Below are 24317 nucleotides of genomic sequence, written 5' to 3' on the forward strand. Positions count from 1 at the left end.
TATTTGGTCCTAGATTATTTTTTTTATTTTTTTCAGATTAAGAGGCATAATATATTTCTGAAGGACAGCAGCACATTCATCACAAAGCATATTCAAATGTGAGTTTATATACTAAAATTCATGCCATTCAAGTTTCAATAGCATCCTAGAAAACAATATAGACATTTCCAACCATGTAAATACACTGAGTGAGTAAACTCTACTAACTGTCTTTGGGTAAATGATACTTTCTGGTGGCAGCATCTGCCAACACTAGGTAGTGTGAATGCGTGTATATTAAAGCTACCCACTGCTGCGAAGCGCCGTACCACTGCTCCCAGAGTGGTCACCCTCTCTGGGTACCACTGAATTTCTCCGCTATTTTCTGTAGTTCCATGTCCATTGCAGCCAGGTTTTCTAGTTCCTTCTCCTGAAAAAAATTAGAAAGATGATTTAGACCAAGAAACATGGAATCTAAACACAAGTTTAGCCCTAGGTTTGAGAAAGATCGATTAAATAGAAGTAAACAGGCTTGAACCCCTAATCTCTGGGACCAGACCATTCTGCTTGCCATTTCTACCCCTTCTTCTGGCATAAAACTTTAAAACTTTTCAAATGGAGGGACCTTATAAATAAATGAGTCTACCCTCCATTTTACAAATGGGAAAACTAATGCAAAGAGTTGGTGACTTCCCTAAAGCCACAGAGGTAGGTAGTGACAATCTTCTGATTCATTCTTCATTGCCCCTTGCATCACTTTGCCTTTCCTTTGACCTTGAAGAGCTACAAGCAGTTTTAGCTCTTCTTTTGTGAGATAGAGTTGACATGCTGGGACATATGGAGGGATAAAATAATATCCCTAAATCAGGGCTTGCAAGCTGGGGTCCATGAACTTTTAAAAAATATTTTTAATTATCTCTTTAAATATAATTGCCTTTCTTTGTAATCTGCCTTATATTACTTTATGAATTTTAAAACGTGATTCTGAGAAAGGGTTCATAGGCTTCATTAGACTGCTAGAGGATTCCATGACATAAAAAATATTAAGAAGCCCTGCCCTAAATATTTCTTCTAATCAATCTTCTGATTGCATGAAAAAGACAGTATACTTTGGGCCTTCAATTTTCTCTAACTAGGGGCTGAAAGAAACAGGGATCTTAAGGAAAGCCAGTTATGACGCTCCACATAGTTATAAGATAGTAACCATGGTGGACCCAAACACTAATGCTATCAGGATTTCCTCTTTATTCTAGTTGGTGACATGGTAAAGATAGTAGCTATGAAATTCCAACCAGCTGTTTGGAAGGAGATGGTTTCTACAAATTGGAATGTGTTCAGAGGTTTGAGGAGAGAGAAAAATAATCACACCTTGAAAAAGTGGAGAATTCTCTGTTATGATGAAATAAAACCTGAATAAATGGCTTCCAAACCTCTATTGACAAGACAACTTTGTGATAGGATATTTTGACACCCTTTCCCCTGCCACACACATTTCTTAATTTACACAAATTTCCCATGGTCATTGTTTCTCCAACTCGAAAACATTTTCATTCTTACTCATTCTATACCCCAGTAAGCTCTAGTCTTTAAAGGGCCACATTTGGCAGATGAGGCTCCCACAGACCTCCATTATGAGTGGCAAGTGGCCCTTACATCATATGTTTTGGTGTATACTTGCAGAAGTGACTCCTTGAGAAAGGGGAGAATATAGAGCCAGTGGTTTAGATTACTTTTTTTTTTTTTTGAGGAAAAAATTGCATCTTTATTTTCACTAACTTCTAGCTGTAATTAACCATTTCCCTAAATTGTGAATTTATTTTTTAACCATAAAAGTATTTTATTATTTTCTAGTTACATGTAGAGATAGTTTTCTACATTTGCTTTTATAAGATTTCTAACTTCAAATTTTTCTCCCTCCCTCCCCTCCCTTCCCCCCTCCCTAAGACAGCAGGCAATCTCATATAGGTAGATTACTTTTTCCTATGAAAGACCATTGCCCCAAGAAGCTTTAATCCCCAGGGACAGCATGGAGTAGTGGGTTAAGAACTGTCATCAGTCTGGAATACCTGGTTCAAGTCTTCCCTCTGACATACTGATTGTGTGACTCTCAGTAATTCACTTATCCTTTCAGTACTGCAGATAACTTTACAGACTTTGTAGAGCACTTACTAGTCTGCATTGATATTGTTCCTTCTACCTACAGCAATGAAAATACATGTCTGATCCGTTCCCACTCCCACCCCCCAGATTGACAAGCTGAATGTATTGCATGCTGTCAGTCTTACTTACTTAGAGACATTGTGACTTTTGTTCATTCTATGTGATTCAATAAGGAAAAGGCCCATTGCTTAGGCAGGAAGTAAGAGCCTTGATAAAAATGATCTCCACAAATTTGAAATTCTACTTTAATATATCATTTTCCTTTGTCTTCCACAAGAACTGTTATGCAGAAACCAAAGAAATTCAGCATACCTACTCTCACAATCTGTGTCTCCTCTAGGACTGGAGGCACTAATGAACTGTACAATGAATGGGAATCAAGCAGTAGGAGGGAAAGAGTACAGAAATAAGGGCCTTGTCTATGTAGCTTTGCCTTCGCCCTTCCCTGTCTCTGCCCCAAACTTACACTAGGCAACAGTCCTAGGAGGAGACTATACTCCATTAGGGGAGGATTTCTCTTCCCTTTAACTTCTCCCATTTGCTAATATCAGATATTCCTGGACCCATCTGCCATGAAACATTGACTAACTTTTTCCAAATAAAATTCAAAGTGCATACCTCCTCTTCTGTCAGAGGCCTCTGACTGAGGCCACCATTTTCATTCCTGACCATCTGGTGTTTTCTCATGTCTTCATCAGAGTTATAGAATTCTGGAAATTCATCCGACTTCTTCCTGTAATTGAGAAGCTGGGCAAGTTCATCAACTCTGTCATATTGCTTTTTCAGATCATATTTAGGGATGCCAATAAGATTTCTCTTCTCATTATGCTCCTGATTCGTGTCTTCTACAAATGGCTTTTTGTCCCACCAGTCATAATCATTGTAGTCAGGGAAGAAAGTCTTTTCATTCAGGCTAGATCGGCTTTCCTCTTCATTCATGGGAATTCTCTCCTTTTCTTCAAAATGTTTGTTCTTCCACTGGAGGGGTTCATAATAGGGACTGTATGGAATCCCTAACCTCTTCATCTTCTCTTCTGCACGATGGATATCAAATCCTTTTTCTTGAAACCTAGCTTCCTCTCTATTATTTTCACCATCTTCATCTTCTCTCTGCTGCCACTTTCCTATATCACCTTCCTCACTATTTCTCTTATCATGGTCCAAATAACTTCTGTCTTGCTCTTTCCTTCCCCTAGGATGCCTCCTTTCATTGTCCATGTTGCTTTCTTTTGCATAATGTTGTCTCTCACTGGGATACCTTTTATCATCTCTATTTCCACGGAGGCTCTTGTCCTCATCGAAGTGCCTCCCTTCCTCCCTTTCTCCATCATAGTGATGTCTCGCCTCTTCAATTTGTCTGTTGTGATGGTTTCTTTTCTCTTCCTCTTGCTGGTTCTCCTCATTGTGATGTCTCTTATCTCTGTACTCTTCACTTGCCCTGTCGCTGTATCTTTCTTCCTCAAGATCATCGGGACCATGGCTCCTGCGGTAATTCCACTTCTCTTCATGATAACTTGGTTCCTCCTGTAGGTCTTCATAATTGCTTTTGTGGTGGCCTCTCTTGTCCCAGAAATGGTCCTTATCTTCATTTGATTCCTCAGATTCAAGTGTGTTTCTTCTTTCTTCAGAGTGAGCCTTCTTCTCTTCAAAGGACTGATCTAGTCTATATCTCCTGTGATGGTGTCTAGGTTTCAACCGACGTTTGGTCACTTCAGAGACAGAAGCCTCTTCACTTTCATCTGATTCGACACTTCTTTGTTGATTTGTAGGCTCCCAGCCACGTTTCTCACTGCTGTTATCTTCACTTTCCTCTTCACTCTCTTCGCTGCTTCTTTCTTGGCTATGTGTTTTCTCAGGATGCTCCACAGAGTATCTATTATTTTGGGCTGCAAACTCTTCAGTGATCTTACCTTTGGCTTGATTTCTTTTTTCAAGAAAGGTATTTTGAATCTCCCCTGACTCTTCATAGAGAGGTTTCTCTTGACTTCCTTCTTCACTGTGATCATTTTTTTTATATTTCTCAATTCCTCCTCCCACCCTTTCCTTTTCTTTCTCATTGCTATTTTCAGGCTGGTGCTTTCTTGCCTCTTGAAGGCCTTGGTCTTCATGAAGATGAAGGCTTGGTTGATACTTTCCTCTTCCTTCCTTACCTTCTTCCTCTTGCTGGAGCTTTTCTGTGTCTTCTTCCATTTGTCTTTTAGATTCTTTCTCTTCTGGGTTTTCCTCCTCCAAACTCATAGGTGCATGAGTTTCTCCATTAGTTGGGTCTCTTAACAACCTTACTGCAAATTTGGAGTTTTCACTTTCATTTTCTGTTTCATCTTTGTCCTGTTGCCCACCTAAAATGAAAAATTTAAAGAACACAGTGTAACTCATAAACTGTTTCAAACTATTCATTAATCACTAATTTATGACTTCTATATATCCTGAGGCCACTGAGGTATAGACTCAAGTAGATGGCCTCTGAGCATCTTTCTTTTTTTCTTATTTTTTCACATTTATTTATTTATTTTTAAATTTATGGACTAAGATGAGCATTTCCATAAAATAGTATCATAAAAAAGAGGATTGCATATGAAACTATAAGTCTGTTATATACAACTTGCTATCCCTTTTAAATATACAATAAAGTTATCATGCAGATTTCTTTTTTCTTTTTCTTCCCCATATCTCATTTTATGAGCAGAGTATAGATATTAGTATTATATCAAAATTCAAATTTAGAATCAGAATCATTTTAGAACTAGAAGGGATCAGTCCCCTTTTTTATAGATGAGCATACTGAATCTCGGCAAAGTCAGATATATTAATACTTATATATCTCTATCTCTGTGTGTCTCTATCATGAGTCTCAGGGTAATTCTTTGTTGTATTTATCCTGATTCTAAGAATAGAAATATTATTAAGTGAGATAGAGATGTGATCACAGATCAACTAAATTTAATCAAGGTAAAAAGCCAATTTCTATAATTCAGATACCAAAATAAATCTTCTTCTCTACCCCCAAATGCTCTGTTTTGGTAATCTATAATCATCAAATCTTTGCTTCCTTTTGCATTGTGTAGATAGCACCTAAGAGTTAAAAAAGGCTTGGACAAGAAGAAATATGGAAGCCTTTTGCCAAAAAGGGGCATTGTTTGAAAACCTCCAGTGAAAGGGAACTCACTACCTTGTGAAATAGTTCATACATTTTCAGAGAGTTCCAGTTGTTAGAAAGTTCCTTTTTCTAAAAAATGAGCTGAAATTTGTTCTGTTAAAACTTTTACTCATAGGGCCTTGCTTATATCTGATAAATGTAACAGAATTCCTCTTTCACAAGGCAGCCCTTCAAATATTTGAAGACAGCTACCATACCCCGTTTCCTCCAGGTCTTCTCTTTTCTAAGCTAAACAGCACTAGTCTTTTCAAATGTTTCTCACATGACAATTTCAAGAGTCCTCACCATCCTGGTCTTCTGGACATATTCCAGTTTATCAGTTTTATATGTGATACCTAGCATTTAGCACAACACTCTAGATATAGTGGTACTATAACCTCCCTTATTTTGGATCCTGTACATAAACAAGTCAACTTTTTTGGGCAACCTCAGCACACTATTGATTCAAAGTAGGCTTGTCATCAATTAAAATTCCTAAATATGTTCTGCATATATTTCTATTAAACCATACATCTCCCCTGCCTACCCATGTCAATTTATTTGTTCAACCTAAGTACAGGGCTTAAAAGTTGGTCCTTTTAAATTTCATCTTATTAGAATTGGTTCATTAAATCACCCTGTCCTTTTTGGAAAACAACTCTGTCATTCAACAAATAAGTTGCTCCCTTCAGGTTTTGTGGCATTTGTAAATTGGATACATCTGCCACATATCCTTTTCCAAATTGCTGGTGAAATTGTTAAATAGGATAAGGTCAAGGATAGCGAGCCTCCTAGGCTGATAGCAATCTATTAGTCAACATTCTTTTCAATTAGCTATGAATCTAGCTACCTGTCATATCATGCAACCTCCATTTCTCCATCTTGTCTCCAAGGATCTCGATTATACCTCCTCAAGTCTACATACACTCCGTCCATAGCATTGCAATCGTAATAAAAAATAAAATACATTTAGTCTCTTATAATTTTTTCTTAATTGATTCCTAATGGTTGTTTCCCTCTCTATAGCAATATGACTATTGCTTACATTCTGAGCCACCAAGCAAATATCTTAGCAAGAGTTAACTGCAAAAATAGCTTTGCAGACATATCATTGATCTCAGAGACTGCTCAGGTAGTATGTGTTCCCATTCCTTAGCACATAAACTGGCAAGATAATGACTGTTAGAGTATATATTTTGCAAGATAATGGAAATGTTACAGCCTCTTTGCTGTATATTACATTCAGCTGCAACTGTGATATGTTGCATTATCAGTTTCAGTTTTATTGGCTTGGAAGCTTAACATCCTCACAGGGAATGGGAAGGTCCAGCTAGCTAAGCAGAAAAAATTAAGGTAGGCCAAGTAGCCATTCTCAAGATACTGGCAAATTTCAGAGTCTGAGAGGTCAGAGAATCAATAAAAGCAATATTAATTAGCAGAGTTGAACTGTGATCCTAGGGTAGAGGGCTTATTTCATACTTTGTGCTTGGTATGGGTGTGAGCGGCTTTGATCATAGCCAGAGGGAGGTTAAGGGCACACACACCTCTACTTCCAAGTGAAACTTCCCCCTGAATGAGGCAAGAACAGTTTCTGTGATTAACTTAAATGCAAAAGATGTTTGGTTTTGAATTTTTCTACAGTTAAAAAGGTTCTTGTTTGAAGCAACAACATCCAAATTGTAATACTCCCTGCTAAATTTAGCTGTAAGCCATAGCGGACGATAATAAATGAAGGCTGCTATTACAGCTCACAAGCTTAAGAATCCTCCTCTAGGGAATGAAATACTGAACCACAAAATTAAGTTGTGACAAGTTCCACGATTTACCCTAATTTCAAAGTCACTAGAATTACTAAAAAAGTCATCTGATTTATAAGCATTATGGTGTAATGGAAATAGGATTGGATATGAAGTCAGGAGACCTGTGTTTGAGCCCCAGTTCCAATACTTACTACCTATTTGTCCTTGGGAAAGTCATTTAACATCTGGAAGCCTCAATTTCTTCATTTGTAAAATGGGAATAATAATACTTGGCTTACCCATCTCCCAGGACTATTTTGCTCAGGGTGATTATTAACCTTAAAACAGTATGTAAATGTGAATTATTATGTCATATAAGCTGGAGCATTGTAGATGTTAGTCAAAAGTTAGTCTTTGCTGTACAAAGGATCCTTGTTGTAGAATGATTGGGAAATTGGGATGGATGATCTCTAAGATCCTTTCCAATTCTAAAAACCTATAGTTTTGAAAATGCTAAATTCTATGATTCTCACTTTCCTGCAGTTTTTGTTTTTATTCAAGGATGACACACTGCTTTCAAGAGGACTTGATGGAGAGGTAAGAGAAGGAAAGGGAAAGAGGAAGATTGAGAAGAAAGAAAAAAGAGGAATCCAAGGGAGATTCAGAATCAGGTCACTCAAAAACAGGGAGCAGCAATTTCTTCAGTATTCTGGGCCAAGGGAGCCCAGTAATACATTTAAAACAGAAAAGGAAGAAAGGAAGAAGAAAAAGAAAGCAGAGAAAAGGAAGGTATTAACATATAGGAACCTTAAGTCAAAGCTACATCCTTTATTAGGGCCTTTCTCTAGGCTCTCTCACTGACCCTGAGAACGCAGGCACTTAGTCACTGACCACTAAAGGGCCTGAGTTCTGGAAAGCAGAGACCTTGCTAAGGACTCATAAGTAATAATTCTTATGGTGAATGAATGGCATTTATGCTGGCAAATGAATGGCATGGAAGGGAGAAGTGTTTTGTTTGTGGGTCTAGACTCTAGAAGACCATCCCATTATTCTTGGTACACAGATATATATACACAGAGATCCACCCTTTCATTATCTACTTCTTCTAGAGAAGAGAGGAAGGAGAAGAAGATACAAAAAAGAATAGGAGGTATATGGAATGGAGAGTATTAGAGAGAAGTTAAAATGACTACTTTTGGTGCCCCAGAGTGTCATGCACACTAGTGGAAGATAACCTCCAGGCTACATTGGGTGTTTGGATAACACTGAGTTATTCTTTCAACAGACATTTAATGAGTATTTTTACTTGTTTTGTGGAAGAGATTAAGGTATGATGAGCTGGAGGATGAAAGGAAAAGTAAAAGGCTTAATTCACTATTTCTAATTCAAGAATTTTTTAAGAGTGGAGAAGGGTAAAAAAACAATGAATCTTCATGTTTTTTGTACATAGTTAAAAAAGCACATGTGATTTCAAAAACACCTTAATTATCTCTACTCTTATTAGGTCCTGTACTGTTTGTATTTATTCAGATCACAATTAAAAGTAAAGTTGTCATCAATGTCCCAGGCACCCCAGATACAAGAAATTGGTCCTATAAATATGGCTCAATCATCCTGCTTAATGCTGGAGTTGTAATCCACATATACCTTTTCTATTCTAACAGGGTCCACACTGAAAGGGACTTTTAAATTATCAGCACCATATGTAGGTTAAGTGGTTTTTATTGTCACTATTCAAGTCACTAACATATGACTATGGCAAGTCAAGAGGAATATATTGAGAAAAATACTTCATTTTAGAAATCATTTCTCCTGTCTTCCCTGATATTTTCCTCTATTCTTCACCCCATTTCCAGTGCCATCATTTAAAATATTGTTCTTAAATAATATGCGTTGTTAGTTGAGTATTGATTATGATCAATATCAATTGGGAAGTAGGTTTCTATTAACGTGTCATAGAGGTCTGATCTTAGCTATGTCCAGTTTGATATATCTCCACCATATCTGGGAACTCAAGAAAAAAAGATTAAAGGTCAAATTTCATTTGGCTAATATTATTTCTTCAAGTTTCTAGATAGTGAGTGCACTATCTGGACTGAGGAATGAATATGCCTGAATGTCAAGTCATAGAAATCAGATGCCTTTTCAGGCATCTTCAATATTCTTCTTTTTCACTGGCTTCTTACCACACACTTACAAACAAGCTCATCTTCCCCATCTTCAAAGATTCTATTTGCCCTTTCTAACAAAATCAAGGATCTCTCTCCATACCTTTACTGCTCAACTTCTTGAAAAAATTTTCTCCACTTCGTCCCCTCTGGTTCCTCAGCCCCTTGCAGTCTAACTTTCATACTGTGCTACTAAATCTACTCTCTTAGAGATATCAATGACCTCCCAATCATGAATTCCAATTACCTTTGTAAATTTCTCATCTTTCTTGTCCTTTCTACAGCAGTTGACATACCAGGTATTTCTGGGTAATCTATTCTGGGCTTTAAAAGCATCACTCCCTTTTTTTGTTTTCTTCACCGGTTTCTCATCTTCTTTCTGACATTTTTAGTGGATGTTCCCAAAGGTTGTTTTTGGCCCTTTCCTCTTCTCTTTATATTCTCTTCTTTGGCAATAATATTCATTTGACTTTAACAATCACCCCAAGTCTATCTCTCTAGCCCTGCTCCTTTCTCCTAGGCTTCAAATTCACATCTCTAACTGCATATAAGACATTTCCACCTGGATGTCCCACTGTCACTTCAGACTCGGTGTGTCCTGTATTTGAACCTAGCCTGTTTATGTCCCTAAATGTCTTTTTCCTGACCTTCCTTTAATGCTGCATTCACAGCATCACCATCCACCTAGACTTGATGTTATTTTTTAATCTTTCCTCTCCCTTCCCTCATATTCAGTCAGCTAACACTGTCAACTCTACCCCTGACAAAATTTCCATCACATCTGTTGCCTTCTCTCTATTCCCACTATAGCCATCTTACTAGAAGTTCATGTTACTACCTGCTTGAACTGTTGTAATAATCTCTTCACAAACTTTCAAAGCTCCATTCTCTCTCCATGTTGATCAATTATTCATAATTCTATTGGATCAATCCTACTTTTGCAAAGAATTGGTTATATTGTTGCTCAAAAATCTTCAGTAGCTCCCCATCATATACCAAGAAAAATTCAGATTCCTTTGCCTGGTATTCAAGGTCCTCCAAAGTCTGATGCCACCCTGCCTTTCTAGTTGTACCTCTACTATTCTCTTCCATGAATTCTACACTCCAACCAAATTGGAATACTCCCTGTACTTTCCTACTTTGGGAGCTTAGCTAACATTACATGAAATTCTCTCCTTCACTGCCTTCACTTATTGAAATTCTAACTCTTCTTTAAAATTCAATTCAACTGGGGGCAGCTAGGTGGCGCAGTGGATAAAGCACTGGCCCTGGATTAAGGAGCACCTGAGTTCAAATCCGGCCTCAGACACTTGACACTTACTAGCTGTGTGACTCTGGGCAAGTCACTTAACACCCATTGCCCCGCCAAAAAAAAAAATAAAAAATTCAATTCAACTGCCATCTCTTCCATGAAGCCTTCCTTGATTTCCCTCTCTGCCTCTAGTCAGTAACCAACAATGACCTGACCCTAACTCACTTGGGCTTCACATAACACTTTGTTTACACCTCTCTAAATTGCTTGCCATATGTTCTTTCATGTTACAAGTATTTGTGTGTGTCCTAATCTCTTATTAGACTTTAAATCCTGTGTATTTTAAAGATATTGTTTCTCCCCCAATGACCAGCAAAGTTTTCAGAACGCAGTAGGTGCTCAGTAAATTGCTGTTTAGGTGAGCTGTATTAAATGCTATAGCTGGAAGCCACCTAAGAAAGAGGTCATCAACATGGTGGGAAAAGTACTATATCAAGAATCAGAGGCTCTTGCTCAAATCTCTTGACACAGCCTGTGTGACCTTGGGAAAGTCACCTAAACTTCCTGGGCCTTGTTTTCCTCATCTGTCAGATGGAGGAGGGGTCACATAGCTTAACTAGTGACAGAACTGGAACTAGAATTCAAGTCTTCTACCATCTAGCCTAGCCACCTTTCTCCCACACTACTCTGCTAGAACTGGGGTTGTGATAGAGCCAGCTTGAACTGAGCTGCAAGAATCAATTGTTAAATTTTCACTGTGAAGACATTTGTGCCTTAGAAATCATCAAATGACATAAATCAGGGCTAGATTTATTGTTTTGTTGATTGTCTAGACTTAGAAAGTGATAAAGTGATGGATTACAGGTTAAACTTTTAAAGTTTGTCAGTATACATTTTTCTTCCTGAGGGCCACTTGTTTAAGTATTTCCCAGCATACCCCTGGTCAGGGGCCATGTGGTTGTCAAATTAAAATGAAACTGAACCCCATTTTGAAACTGGAGGCTGCTTTGTACCATCAAGTCTCTCAGCTCAAGTCAGGGAGCACAAGACTACACTTACTTTTCTTCAGGATTTTCTTGCACTCTGGATTTATGGGAGGAGCATTTGGTCTTGATAAAGCATTGGAAAGGACCTCTACTATGCAGCGGGTTACCTAGAGAAAAAGAGACCATTTCATTAGCAGAATCATAATCGTTCAGTCTAGAATCATAATCGCACTGTCTAAAAAGGCATGTAAGGGGGCAAGTCAGTGTCATGTGTCATGTACCTGTGCAGTATACAGGACATATAGACTTACAGACATTACACCTAGGAAAAAAAAACCCAATGACTCTTATAATAGCAATATAGATTTATAATCAGGATTTATTTCTAAAGAGATATACTCCAAAGTGTCAATACAATTTTGCTTCATGGTATAACAGATGAAACACCATGATACCTAAGACCACATAATGAAATTTTGATATTGAACGGAAAATAAGTATGTAAATTTAAAAGAGAAATATATATGGATGTTGGTATTTAGAGTAATTGGAAAATATTTATTAAGTGCCCATTAAAATACAGTTGTACTAGGCACTTTGGGAAATAAGAAGTGCAAATCACTGATCCTGCCTTTAAGGAGAATAGAGATGATAGAGATAATTACACACATACACTAATAATCTATGCAGATTTAGGGCCAAGTGGACATGAAGCTTTACTGGGAATACTTGTATAACATCTAGTGGGTATAGTCAAAAGATTGGATAAAGGAAAATTAAGTAGAACATCTCTCTTTTGAGTCATTGAATCATAGGAATATAGATTTTTGGAGGTGGAAGAGACATTAGAGATTATCCAATACACCAAACTAATTTTTTAAAAACAATAATAAACATTTTTGTTTAAAGTTTTGAGTTCCAAATTCTACCCCTCTTTCCCTCCCTCCTCTACCCCTCCCTGAGGCAGTAAGCAATCAGATATAGGTTATACATGTGCAATTAGCAAAACATTACCATATTAGTAATTTTTTTTTCCAGGCAATGGGGGTTAAGTGACTTGCCCAGGGTCACACAGCTAGGTAAGTGGCAAGTGTCTGAGGCCGGATTTGAACTCAGGTACTCCTGAATTCAGGGCCGGTGCTTTAACCACTGCGCCATCTAGCTGCCCCCCACCATATTAGTCATTTTGTATAAGAAAACTTGGATAAAAGCAAAAACAAATGAAAGAAAGTGAAAATAGCATGCTTCAGTATATGTCCAATCAATAACGGTTCTTTTTTTTGGAGGTGGATAGTATGCTTCATCATTAGTTCTTTGAGATTGTCTTGGATTATTGTATTGCTGAGAAGAGTTAAGTCATTCGTAGCTCTTCATCAAACAATATTGCTATCACTGTGCACAATGTTCTCCTGGTTCTGCTCACTTCACTATATATCAGTTCATTTAAGTCTTTCCAGGCCTTCCTGAAATCATCCTGCTTGTCATTTCTTACAGCACAATAATATTCCATCACCATCATATATCACAGCTTGTTTAGCCATTCCCCAACTGATGGGCATCACTTTGATTTCCAATTCTTAGCCACCACAAAAAGAGCTGCTATAAATATTTGTGTACAAATAGATCTTTTTTTCTTTTGGCAGATGGCTTTGGGATATAAACCTAGCATTGGTATTGCTGGATCAAAGGGTATGCACAGTTCTATAGCCTTTTGGGCATAGTTCCAAATTGCTCTCCAGAATGGTTACTCCATACTTATTTTAAAATTGATGAAACTGGGTTTCAAGTAAAGTTAAATGACTTGCTCAGGATCATATGACTATTAAAAGCAGAATTAAGACCAGAACTCAGGTCGTCTGAATCAGGCCCACTTCTTTTCTATTATACTAAGATGCTTCCACCAATTCAAAATAGCATATGTTAAGTGTCAAATTAAAGGCATAAAAAATAAACGTAATTAGAATATAGGGGAAAGAGAAATTCTTGGGTCTAGGGATCTGGGCAGGTTAAGACTCCCTGGGAAAAATAAAACTTTAGTGGGGACTTGAATGGGTAGCATTTCAGTAGGTGAAAGGAAGAGGGGGATAAAGAAATGTTTTTCTGAGCTTCTCAAGGTGAATGTCATTTACTTCTTTTGTGTCTCCCATAGTCCTTAGCTCAATATCAAGCATAAAGTAGGTTCTTAAAAGTGGGTGTTACTTAGCGGAAAGTAGAAGTGATGGATATTGAAAAAAAAGAAAAGTGTCAGTGAAACAGAAAAATAGAAGATAGCGGAAGGAAGTTTGGAAGGGGACACAGACAAGCAGGGTAGTGTTGATGCTACCCTGTTAGACTTAATATATATATATACTTTAAAAAGATGTGTGTGTATAATATATAATATTATATATATATATATGTATATATAAAATAGAGATTCATGGCTTCATACACAATCCTTTTTATTCCTATTCCTCTTTGTAAATACAGATGTTCATGTTTGTTGATGCTTGTCAAAGTCACAATTTTTTAAATAAATAAAATTTTGGGGAAAAGAAGCAGGTGTGGCCTTGACTAGATTTGAGAGTATTTAGTTCAAAGTATTCCAGAAAGAAATTATTGTGCACCACTGGGACCTCCTTCATTGTCCAATATTGGACCACTGCCTTGTCTAGGTGCAGGAGAGAAGAAGGCATTCATCTCCTCAAACTGAAGAACCTTGATTCAGATTCTGAAAAGGCCAAGACCTCCAGGTGGCAGTTAATTTTGGACCTTAGGGCTCTAGTATAAGGGGATCTACAATGCCTTTCTTGATAGCCTATGGGTGCTTGTTCCCTATCTCTCCAACTACTTGGTATTTATTCTGTTTATAATTGTATAGGCACTGTTTTCTTCTCAGATAGAATGCAGTTCCTTTAGAGCAGAGACTTTTATTTTTTAGCATTGTTCTCTAATACCTAGCCCAGTACCTAGTACACAGCAAGCACTTAATAAGTGCTTGTTGATTGATTGAACCAAGGGATCAAGCATTTGTAGCAAACTGTGAAACCTCACTTTTTTTTTTTACCATATTAAATTTCACAGCAGAAATCAGCAACTACTTTTGGCATCACATTGATGGTGGGGTCAAAGAAAGGAGGGAGGGAAGGAGATAACATACCACCATTTAAGAAAAAAAAAACACATTAGGGAAACAAAACTAGGCCTAGAAGGTGAAACTTTGGGGAGGTGGAGGGGAAGAGGGGAATTCTAGAATTATGCCTTTAACTATGATTTCAACTCACCATCTCTTCTATGTGGTCTCCTTTATCCACTGGCATGGAACTGACAGCTTTAGAAGAAGGTAGAGAAAGAGTTGAAAGTCGTATGAATTGCCTTAAACAAAAGAAAACTAAAATATGTGAACCAAAATTCACAACATTCACATTTCTCTATGAGACAACAGCTATCATAACCCACATTTCTATATCACTTTATAGATTGTTAGATGTTTTCCTACCTATAACCCTGTATCTTAGGCAACGTCCCCATTTTATAGGTGACAAAACTGAGACTCAGGAAAATCAAATGATTTGCCCCTGGTCACAAAGCTAAGTTAAGTGTTGGAGTTATGACTCAAACCCAAGGCTCATGACTACGAATTTTGTGCTCTTTTAAATATACATTCTTTCAAGAAAGAAGCAGAAAACTGAAGCTATTTCTAGTGTAGAACAAATCCTCATGAATGTTTTAGATTTCAGGCCGGATTCTGTGCTAGACTTTTCTTCTTTTTTGCACTCTCTCTTTGTGTCTCTCTGCCTCTTTCTGCCTCTGTCTGTCTCTGTTCCCCTTCTCTGTCTCCCCCCAACTCCATCTCTTTCTTTCTCTGCAGCCCTTCCTGATAGCAGTTGGGAGAATGACTGGTGCTCAAGTCTACAGCAGAGAAGGAACAAAGTCAAGAAGGTTTTAAAATGACACCCACTTGTATTGGAAATTGTCCCTGTGTGGGATTGTCCACTGGAGGCTTTCTGCTTTTATTGGGAAACATACAGCTTGACTTATCACACAATAAATACTAACATGCTAGGGATGGGGAATTTTTCTGGCTTTTAAAGTATATGCATTTATAAAAAATTAAATTAAAAACTATCCCTCTTTGCATCCTCTGTTTGCTGCACCCCAGGAAGCTGTTTACCTGGCCTGCCCCTAGTCTCAGCTCTGCTTTGTAGTACCCTTTAGATGTTAAAGTCTAGTTGAGCCGGTAGGCAGATTTTAAGGAGGGAGACTGCAGGGAAGGTGGCTCTAGCAGCTGATGCTAAAAAACATGAGATGTGTATATTACAATTAACTTATAATTAACTTATAGGGGCAGCTAGGTGGCACAGTGGATAGAGCACTGGCCCTAGAGTCAGGAGTACCTGAGTTCAAATCCAGCCTCAGACACTTAACACTTACTAGCTGTGTGACCCTTGGCAAGTCACTTAACCCCAATTGCCTCACTAAAAAAAAAAAAAATTAAAATTAACTTATAGATGACCCCGAGGTCTTTGTCTTAATAAGTGAGGACAAGCTCATTGAGCCCACTATATCTAGTTCACCTGATCATGCTTCACATTCCAATCAGCCATCTACAGAGGCCATTTTGTCATTTTCCCTGATGCCGCTGTGAATACTACCCTGATGCCCAATACTTTCTGTCTCCTGCTCTGGGCACAGTATCTAGATCAATACTACCCTTGCTTCTGGAAAGGGTTTGTCTGTCAGCTGCCCTATGAGACAATTCACAATCCCTATGATTCTACAGATCCAAATTCCCTTCCTGACCACCATTTCTCTATATGTTTTCCTCCCCTATTAGAATGTAATTTCTTTGAGGACAAGGATCAATCTGTTGAATTTTTTTTAATTTATAAAATAACATAAGCATTTCTATAACATGGTAGAATTTTTAAAAAGATGATTTCACTTGAAACTTCAAATCTATTATGCACAACTTGCTATTCCTTTTATATATATAATTGTTGTCATGTAACTTTTTTCCTTTTTTTCCCTTCTCTCCTCTTCCCCTGACTCTAGAGATGGCTCCCATTAGGCACAAATTTGTATACACACACACACACACACACATATATATGTATATATAATATATGTATATGGAAAATCATTCTATACATATTTCTATTTGTCAGTTATTTTTGTATTTATAGTTTAGTATATAGAAAAGTTGCTGGCACACAGGAAGTACTTACTAAATGCTTTAAAATTCATTGACCAGAGAACATTCCTCCCATTTTAATTACAGAAACTAAGACCCAGAGAAGGTAAATGACGGAAAAAGTTATTTTCAATGTCTGAGTCAAAAGCAAAACACACATTTTAGGAGCTCCAAGCTCCTCTGCTTGGCCCACTGTTCTTTCCATTACACTAGGATGAAAATCTCATGGCACCTCTGCTGTGATGCCTGATGAGCCAGTAAGAACTGCCTAAGAAAAAAAAAATAAACTCTTAGCAGAGGGAAAGTGAAGTGTGCAAAAGTAAACTTGAAATCTCCAAGGGAAGCCAGTAGTAAGTTATGACCTACTTAATTATTTCACGAGCTTTATGACTTATAGACCTCAAGGAAGAGTTGAGTTGCTCAGTGATTGTGGCTATGACAATTGGTAATTAGTTTTTTTAATTATTTGCAAGTCTGCTCTACTCTAGTCAAGCCAGCTCCTGTAATGTTGGGCAGCTTCTTTGAGAAATTTATCTTGCAGATAATAAAAGTCAACAACTCCATTTTATGTAGTTGCCAATGGGCAGAAGTATTAATGTTATTAACCTGAATCTGACTCAGACAATTTTATATCTAGATTGCAGTGCCTTGCACATACTGATACATAGATGGAGTTGGCAGAACTGCTTTCTTACTTTCCTGGGTTTGTGAGTGATTCATTCTGGAATCATTTGCCTGAAAGAGTGCCAGAAATTTTGAAAAAAAAATTTCATGTGAATGTGAATAAAACAGTTTCATATTTCCTGGAGTACCACACTTATAAAAATAATACATTCTGCTTTATATCATACTTATTTGTGAAATATCATTTTCTCCATTTAGACTATATACTCTTTGAGAACATGGACTGTTCTGCTACTTATTTCCTATGTGACCTTGGGCAAGTTAACTTCTCAGGGCCTCAGTTTCCTTATCTGTAAATTGAACTAGATGGCTTCTAAGGTCCCTTTAAGATCTAGATCCATGATTCTACAACAGGATTTTATTTCATCTTTGTACAAATAGGAACTGATTAATAAATGTTTATTGAATTGGGGCAGCTAGGTGATGCAGTGGATGGAGTGCTGTGCCTAGAGTCAGGAAAACATGTGTTCAAATCTTCCCTGAGACACTTACCAGCTGTGTGACCATGGGCAAGTCACTTAACCCTGTATATAATCTTTTTTTTTTTTTTTTTGGTGGGGCAATGAGGGTTAAGTGACTTGCCCAGGGTCACACAGCTAGGGTCAAGTGTCTGAGGCCAGATTTGAACTCAGGTCCTCCTGAATCCAGGGCCAGTGCTTTATCTACTGAGCCACCTAGCTGCCCCCCCCCATACAATCTTTCTCTGAGGTGCCATCATCTTTACTTCCTGTGGGTTTAATTATCATCTCTATGCAAATGACTCACACATCTATAAATCCAGCCCCAGTCTCTCACCTGAATTTTAGTCATGAATCACTATGTAATTATTAGATATTTCAAAATGGATATCCTGGAGATATCTACAATTCAACATATATAAAACAGAGCTCACATTTCCCCCCCACCCATATCCACCCCTTTTCCAAACCTCTATTTTTGTCAAAGATACCACCATTCTTTCTGTCTCCCAGATTCATAACTGTGAGGTTATCCTTGACTCCTCATTTGTTCTCATCTATATATCCAATTAGTTGCCAATTCTTGCTGCTTCTACCTCTGCATCATTTACTACATTTTTACCCCCTTCTTTTGACTAATATAGCCATCACCTTGGTTCAGGCCCTCATCACTTCTCATTTAGATTATTGCAACAACCTTTTGGTTTGTTTTCCTGTTGACGTTCTTTCTTCCCCCTGCAATACACCATCCAGATAACTGACAAAGTGATTTTTCTTAAGTTCATATATGCTATTCCATTGTCCTCAGAAATAAATTCCAGTAATTCTCTATTGCCTTAAAGATCAAATAGAGTGGATAGAGCACTGGCTCTGGAGTCAGGAGTACCTGAGTTCAAATCCGGCCTCAGAACATTGACACTTACTAGCTGTGTGACCCTGGGCAAGTCACTTAACCCCAATTGCCTCACCAAAAAAAAAAAAAAAAAAAAGATCAAATAGAAACCTCTCCATTCCACTTTTTACCTTTTCATAAGCTGATCCCAATGGGTCTTTCTAGGTTCATTGTACCTTCTCACACTCTGTGATCCAGTCAAATTGGCCTCCTCCCTGCTCCTTACACATGGCACTCCATTTCCTGTTGTATTTTTGCACTGGCTATCCCTCATGCCTGGGATGCATTCACTTTTCTCCTCACCCTCATAAAAGCCCTCACCCTTCAGGATTCAGCCTTAGCATCACCTTCCACATGAAGCCTTTTTTGATCCCTCCAACTATCAGCACCCTCCCTCTGGAATGACTTTGTATTTCTTTCTATTTTATTTGGGACTTACTTATGTATGTACCTCCCATTTCCTTTGTTAGAATATATGCCCCTTGAAAAGAGAGGTGGCCTCATTTTTGTATCTCCCACATCCAGCACTAAGCACACAGTAGGTGCTTAACCAATGTTTGTTGATGGGTTGCTGATGATCATTTTTTAAGGCAATATGATTTCAGTATTCATTTAAACCTGAGTTTTAAATGTTGCTATCTTAAATGACTCAAGGCATTTCAGTTTGTTCTGTGTCACTTTGTACAGTGCCTAGCACATAGTAACTGCTTAAGTAAGTGCTTTTTGACTGACTTTGGAAAGCTCCTCAGTCCTTTATAGTTTACATTTTTTACTTTGTCCTTTTAAAGCCCTTTTCACTAGAGATTTTCAAGGCATTTATATATAGCCTTTACATGGTAGAATCCCCACAGTCCTCCCAGAATTCCATACTGCAGACAGAGAATCTGAGACAGAGTAGCCTGATGAATGGTTCTAGGTCACCCAGTAATAGGAGGAAGAGGGAACAAAACTCAAGTGTTTAAAAACACTTAATACTATAAACCAGCAAGATAACAACAACGTCACGGATGATTATCACCCTGTAAACTCTTTTCCACTCAATTGCCACCTTATCTTCATATGTAGTAGTATGATAGCTAGTGACATAGAAACAAAATACTACCACTTCCATTTACATTGTTTCTTTTTTTCTAAATAATAAAAATTTTTATTTATAGTTTTTAGTTCCAAATTTTATCCCTCCTTCTCTCCCTCCACTCCTCCCTCCCTCCCTGAGACAGTAAGCAATCAGATATGGGTTATACACATTTATATTGTCTCTTGCCAGGATGAATAATACCTAATGGCTGTGATTTCAAACTCAGTATGCTAGGCAGAGCAAAGTGACTCGGATCACTTTCGTCCTTTACACAATAGCCAAAGAAATCTAAGTTCTCTAGTTCAGTATAAAAGGGGTTACTTGGAATAGTGAAGTGCATGAAAATTCAAGCCAGAGAAGGAAATTTGGGCAAATTTACTAAATGCTCCAATTTTAATATACTGGACTTTTATTTTGCCTGCCTCCATTTCTATGTTGTCTCTCTGGAGGGTGGTTCACCAGCTGTTTTAATATGATCCCAGGAATGACTATCTCCTAAGACTTTTCCTGCTCTGTAGCTGACTTTTGCCAGATGAGAAATCTATAAAATTTGCAGCTATGAAAGGCCTCTGAAGCTGCAAGATGATTGCTCCCTTAGTGAAATATAAAGTTGTCTATTAAAATCTAGCTAGAACCAACCTGCCCCCGACTGTATTTTTTAAAAAAATATTCTATATTTATATAAAAGTGTAAAATACTCAGTATTGAATGTTATTGAATTGCCTTCATTAACCCCTGTAGGCACCAAAGCAATAATACCCAATATGTTCAGGTAGGTGGTAATGTGTTCTTGTTTATAGCAACAAACTGCAGCTTGATATTAATTTTTCACTTGCTAATTTTTTAGAACAATCCACTTCTATGGGATTGAGGTTTCCATCCTTCCATGTGATCTTTTGTAATTAGACCAGAAGTTCTATGCATATGAAAGTAAGACATCAGTTTTCCTTGTGAAAATAAATCCAAAGCTGCTTTCTTTGGGGGTGATGTGCTAATTGCTATTGGCTTTCATCTACAAATAACATCTGTAACATCAAACAGACAAGTGATTTTTGGGTCCCATAAGGTAACCCCTTTCATGTTTTGTCAATGCTTTTAATTAGTTTACTTTTGCATAAAGCAAGATACACAAAACTTCTAAGTAGGGAAAACTAAATGATCAAATTATAAATTAAATAAATAGATGGTAAATTGACCTTTGAACTGTGTATAAAAGGAATTTCTTATGATTCAAAAATGGAATCTACCATAATGATCACAAACTCACTTTAGTTTTGGAGTCAAATGGAAAACTAAGTACTATTTTATCTGTGTTGTTGACAGTGACAAGTATAATGTGCCTACCCCAAGAAAATTCATTTTTAACAAAGAAGGCCCTGGAACAATATTGATCATTGTGGGAATTTATGAAGTCTCTTTCACAGTGGATCTCAGGAACAAAATGATAAGACTAGATGACCTTTTCAGGTTCTTCTCCTGTGATTGTGAACTCTGAATTTCACATTTCCATTTTAGATGCTAGAAAAATATGAAGTTTTGTTGAAGTATTTTCATGAATAAGAAAATTGTTACATTAAATAATAAAATTGTAAACCATCTTCATAAATGTCATAATTTGCTTTTATTGTCTACAGCAGGACATATATACAAGGACTTTAGACATTTAGCCAATAGCCGCTTTTTAAAATGTTTTGACCACAAAAGACTCTAAATTATTCATTTTATCTCCTTCAAACAACGTTTACTGCTGAATAGAGATATTTTTGATTAAACTATCTCATGATAACTATGTAAATAAAAATCTTCTGAAGACATGTAATTTGCAATATAACAGATCTCTTGATTCTAATTTTGCGTTTAAAATTTTAATTTAGTAGTTATACTCAAACAGAACTACAGACCCATTGAGAACAAGTTTATCCAAGTGGTGAGAATTTTTTCTTTGTCTAGCCCCCAGAATTTGCCAGCATAGATGCTAAATTAAAATCTCCTACCAATGCAGATCAACAAATGCTTTGCATTTATATCCTTAGAGAATTGCTTGAGGACATAGAGAAGTCAAGTGATAACTAACATTTACATTGTGCTTTAAATGCTTTACATAATGCATAAGTATGTTAGATATGCAAAGTAATTTACATAGATTATGTAATCAGAGTCACAGAGTCAGTAAGTGTCAGAAGCAAGAATTTAACCCAGGCCATTATATCTCTGAGAAGATTGGCCCTCTATTCACTGTGATTTACTGACTCTGGGTAAGAGATTAACATACTGTAATTTCAGCAACAGATTACAGTTCAACAAATTAAATAACCACTACAAGCAAGGTAAGGGATCAGAACAACTCAAGGTAAGAAGAAAAATTTAAAAAGAAACTTCAAACATGACAGATGGTGTAGTTCTTGAGTAAAAATGTTGGATTTTCAAAATAGGTTTTATTCATTTCTACTTCATAAAAAGAGAGGAATATAGTAAATTCACCTGAAGAGATTTTCACCCATTCAAAAATTTTATAGACTGAAGAAGGGGTATTTTTTGTCTGAGACAATAATTTTGAAAGATAAGTTACCAAGTCTGAAGCACACAGACACAGAAACTGCCAGATATTTAACATCTTAAACTTCATTTCCAAAATTCATACAAAACTCTAAGATTTATTCTTTAATTTTTTTCATTGTCATCACCTACTCATTCCCCCTCCCTCTCCCCTCCAGGATATGAAGGTGAAGGAAACACTCAGGGGGATTTCTATTATTAGCTAACTGAAACTGATTGAATTGTGTTAGAAAACACCACCACAGAGAATGAAGTATGTATACAGACAAATTGATTATACATATGTATGTACACACAAATATATACATACATGGCATTCATTTTACCATGCTTTATGTATTCATAGTAAAATACATGAAGCAAATGCTTAGTTTGTACTGCACTATACTCACATAGCTTCTTGGAAATTTATCTGTCAGAAGTCAAATACACAATGTAAAAATACTCTACATTAAATTTACATCTATACTGAGCGCGCGCACACACACACACACACACACGCACACACACGCACGCACACACGCACACATTGGAGATTTTTTTTCCCCTCTCCCCCAACCCCCACCACCTTAATCCATATTAGGTTATTCTTTGGGGAAAAGGTTTGGGAGTAAAGTCAAGTTGCCATCGTTTTAATACTCTTTTCTCACCCTAAATGGGTAGTAGAAAAGTTAGGTACTCCCCAGGTTAGGCTAGGAAGACCCTCAAACTTCCCCAAAACTGAAGCATAAGAAACAAGGGAAAAGCAAGAAGGTTGTATCGGAAAATACTAAAGCGACACGGGAGACAGAGGGAGCCCCAAGAGGGAGAAAACTCCTCATACATCCCAGTCCTATATCCCTCAGCCTGATACACATTTTCTCCAATCCTCCCAGGATCAAATCCATGGCACTGCAGGAAAGGATAGACAGTACAGGGGGACATAGTGGAATAGCACAAAACCGATAAAGAGCTATCCGAGGTGCTGAATTGATTACCCAGTTTAACTCACCTCCTAGAGCCATGGCTCCCAGTAGACTGAGCAATATTAAGGGCGGCATGGTCCTTGATCGCTGAGGACCAGAGACTTGTGCAGGCCAGTGGTGGGGTAGTTAGTAGAGAAGAACCTGGAGAAGGCAAAAGGGAGTATTAGCTGAGCTTGGAGGCAACCGCTGCAGGAGAGGCTCAGGAAAGAGCTGCTCTATCCACCACACCCTAGGTTCACCGAGGGGTGTAAAGAAACAGCTGCTCTACCTCTATTTAAAGGGGGCGAATGGGGGCGGAAGGGCCAGGAGGGGGCAGACAGCAAAAGCTGAGATTCAGCCGGGAGGCGGGGACCCCTAGCTCAGTCCTCCTGCGTCACGATAAGCCCAGGAAGAAGTGACTGGGAGGAGGGGGGGTAGAAGAGGGGGAGGGGGCGGAGAGACATACTGGAGGGAGGGGGAATCGCCGCAATGAGGCAGAAACTTCAGTCTGCTTAGACGCCTACTGCTTGGCACTGGGGAGCTAGAAGCTGAAGGAAAGAAGGGATATGAAGAAAGGTGGTCGGAATCTGACTCTGGAGAGAGGATCTACGTGCAGCTTACCTTCTTTTATCTCCCACCTCTACTCCTATCCTCAACTAGAATGACAAAGAGAAAAGACAATAGTGAACACTATTTAAGAGGCTGCTTTCGAATGTATGCATGTGCATATATATATGTATGTATGTATGTATGTATGTATATAGTGTAACTGTGCATAAATGCATGTATATATAGCTATAGTGGATGTATTTAGATGTCTGTGTATTAATCACTGTTTGCTTTATAGTATGAACATGCTGCCAGGGAAGAAGAAAGAAAAATGGGAATAGGGAAAGGAATTGAAGGGGGAACAAATAAAAGAAAGAATGTATTTAAAAATGAAAACAAAGCAACCAATCATAATCTTCCACGATGTTACTAGATTACATAAAGGCCTAGGTGAAAAACTTTACTAAAGAATATAGGGAACCCTGTTATTATTGCATTCCTTTGATATTCAACAAATACTGAAGAGTTAAAGTGAAAATCAGTTTCTGGTTAACAGTCACCCG

The 24317-nt window shown here is 37.7% G+C and overlaps 1 protein-coding gene across 2 annotated transcripts; it reads right to left on the reverse strand.

Moving 5' to 3' along the window:
* Window positions 1–23642, reverse strand: CHGB (chromogranin B). 2 transcript variants are annotated; one of them, XM_043987428.1, is made up of 6 exons: window positions 23495–23642; window positions 23253–23367; window positions 14684–14730; window positions 11494–11587; window positions 2758–4478; window positions 1–409 (listed from the first exon to the last, which is right to left on the reverse strand). In XM_043987428.1, the coding sequence occupies exons 2-6, from the start codon at window positions 23299–23301 to the stop codon at window positions 326–328; spliced, it is 1995 nt and encodes a 664-aa protein (XP_043843363.1). In that variant the 5' UTR covers window positions 23302–23367; window positions 23495–23642; the 3' UTR covers window positions 1–325. The 2 variants fall into 2 exon arrangements, with proteins under 2 accessions (XP_043843363.1, XP_043843362.1); XM_043987427.1 differs by having other exon boundaries at window positions 23253–23600.
* Between the last annotated feature and the right edge of the window lie 675 nt (window positions 23643–24317).

This window comes from Dromiciops gliroides, chromosome 2, assembly GCF_019393635.1.
Source record: "Dromiciops gliroides isolate mDroGli1 chromosome 2, mDroGli1.pri, whole genome shotgun sequence".
Lineage (NCBI taxonomy): Eukaryota > Metazoa > Chordata > Mammalia > Microbiotheria > Microbiotheriidae > Dromiciops > Dromiciops gliroides.

What these genes read in the sequence shown, in the direction of transcription:
- CHGB (XM_043987428.1), bottom strand. Translation starts at nt 23,301, where the DNA reads ATGCCGCCCTTAATATTGCTCAGTCTACTGGGAGCCATGGCTCTAGGA. An exon ending in GAGACCACATAGAAGAGATG is followed by an intron (nt 11,588 to 14,683) that starts GTGAGTTGAAAT and finishes CTTTTTCTCTAG; the next exon opens with GTAACCCGCTGCATAGTAGA. An exon ending in CAAGAAAATCCTGAAGAAAA is followed by an intron (nt 4,479 to 11,493) that starts GTAAGTGTAGTC and finishes TTTTCATTTTAG; the next exon opens with GTGGGCAACAGGACAAAGAT.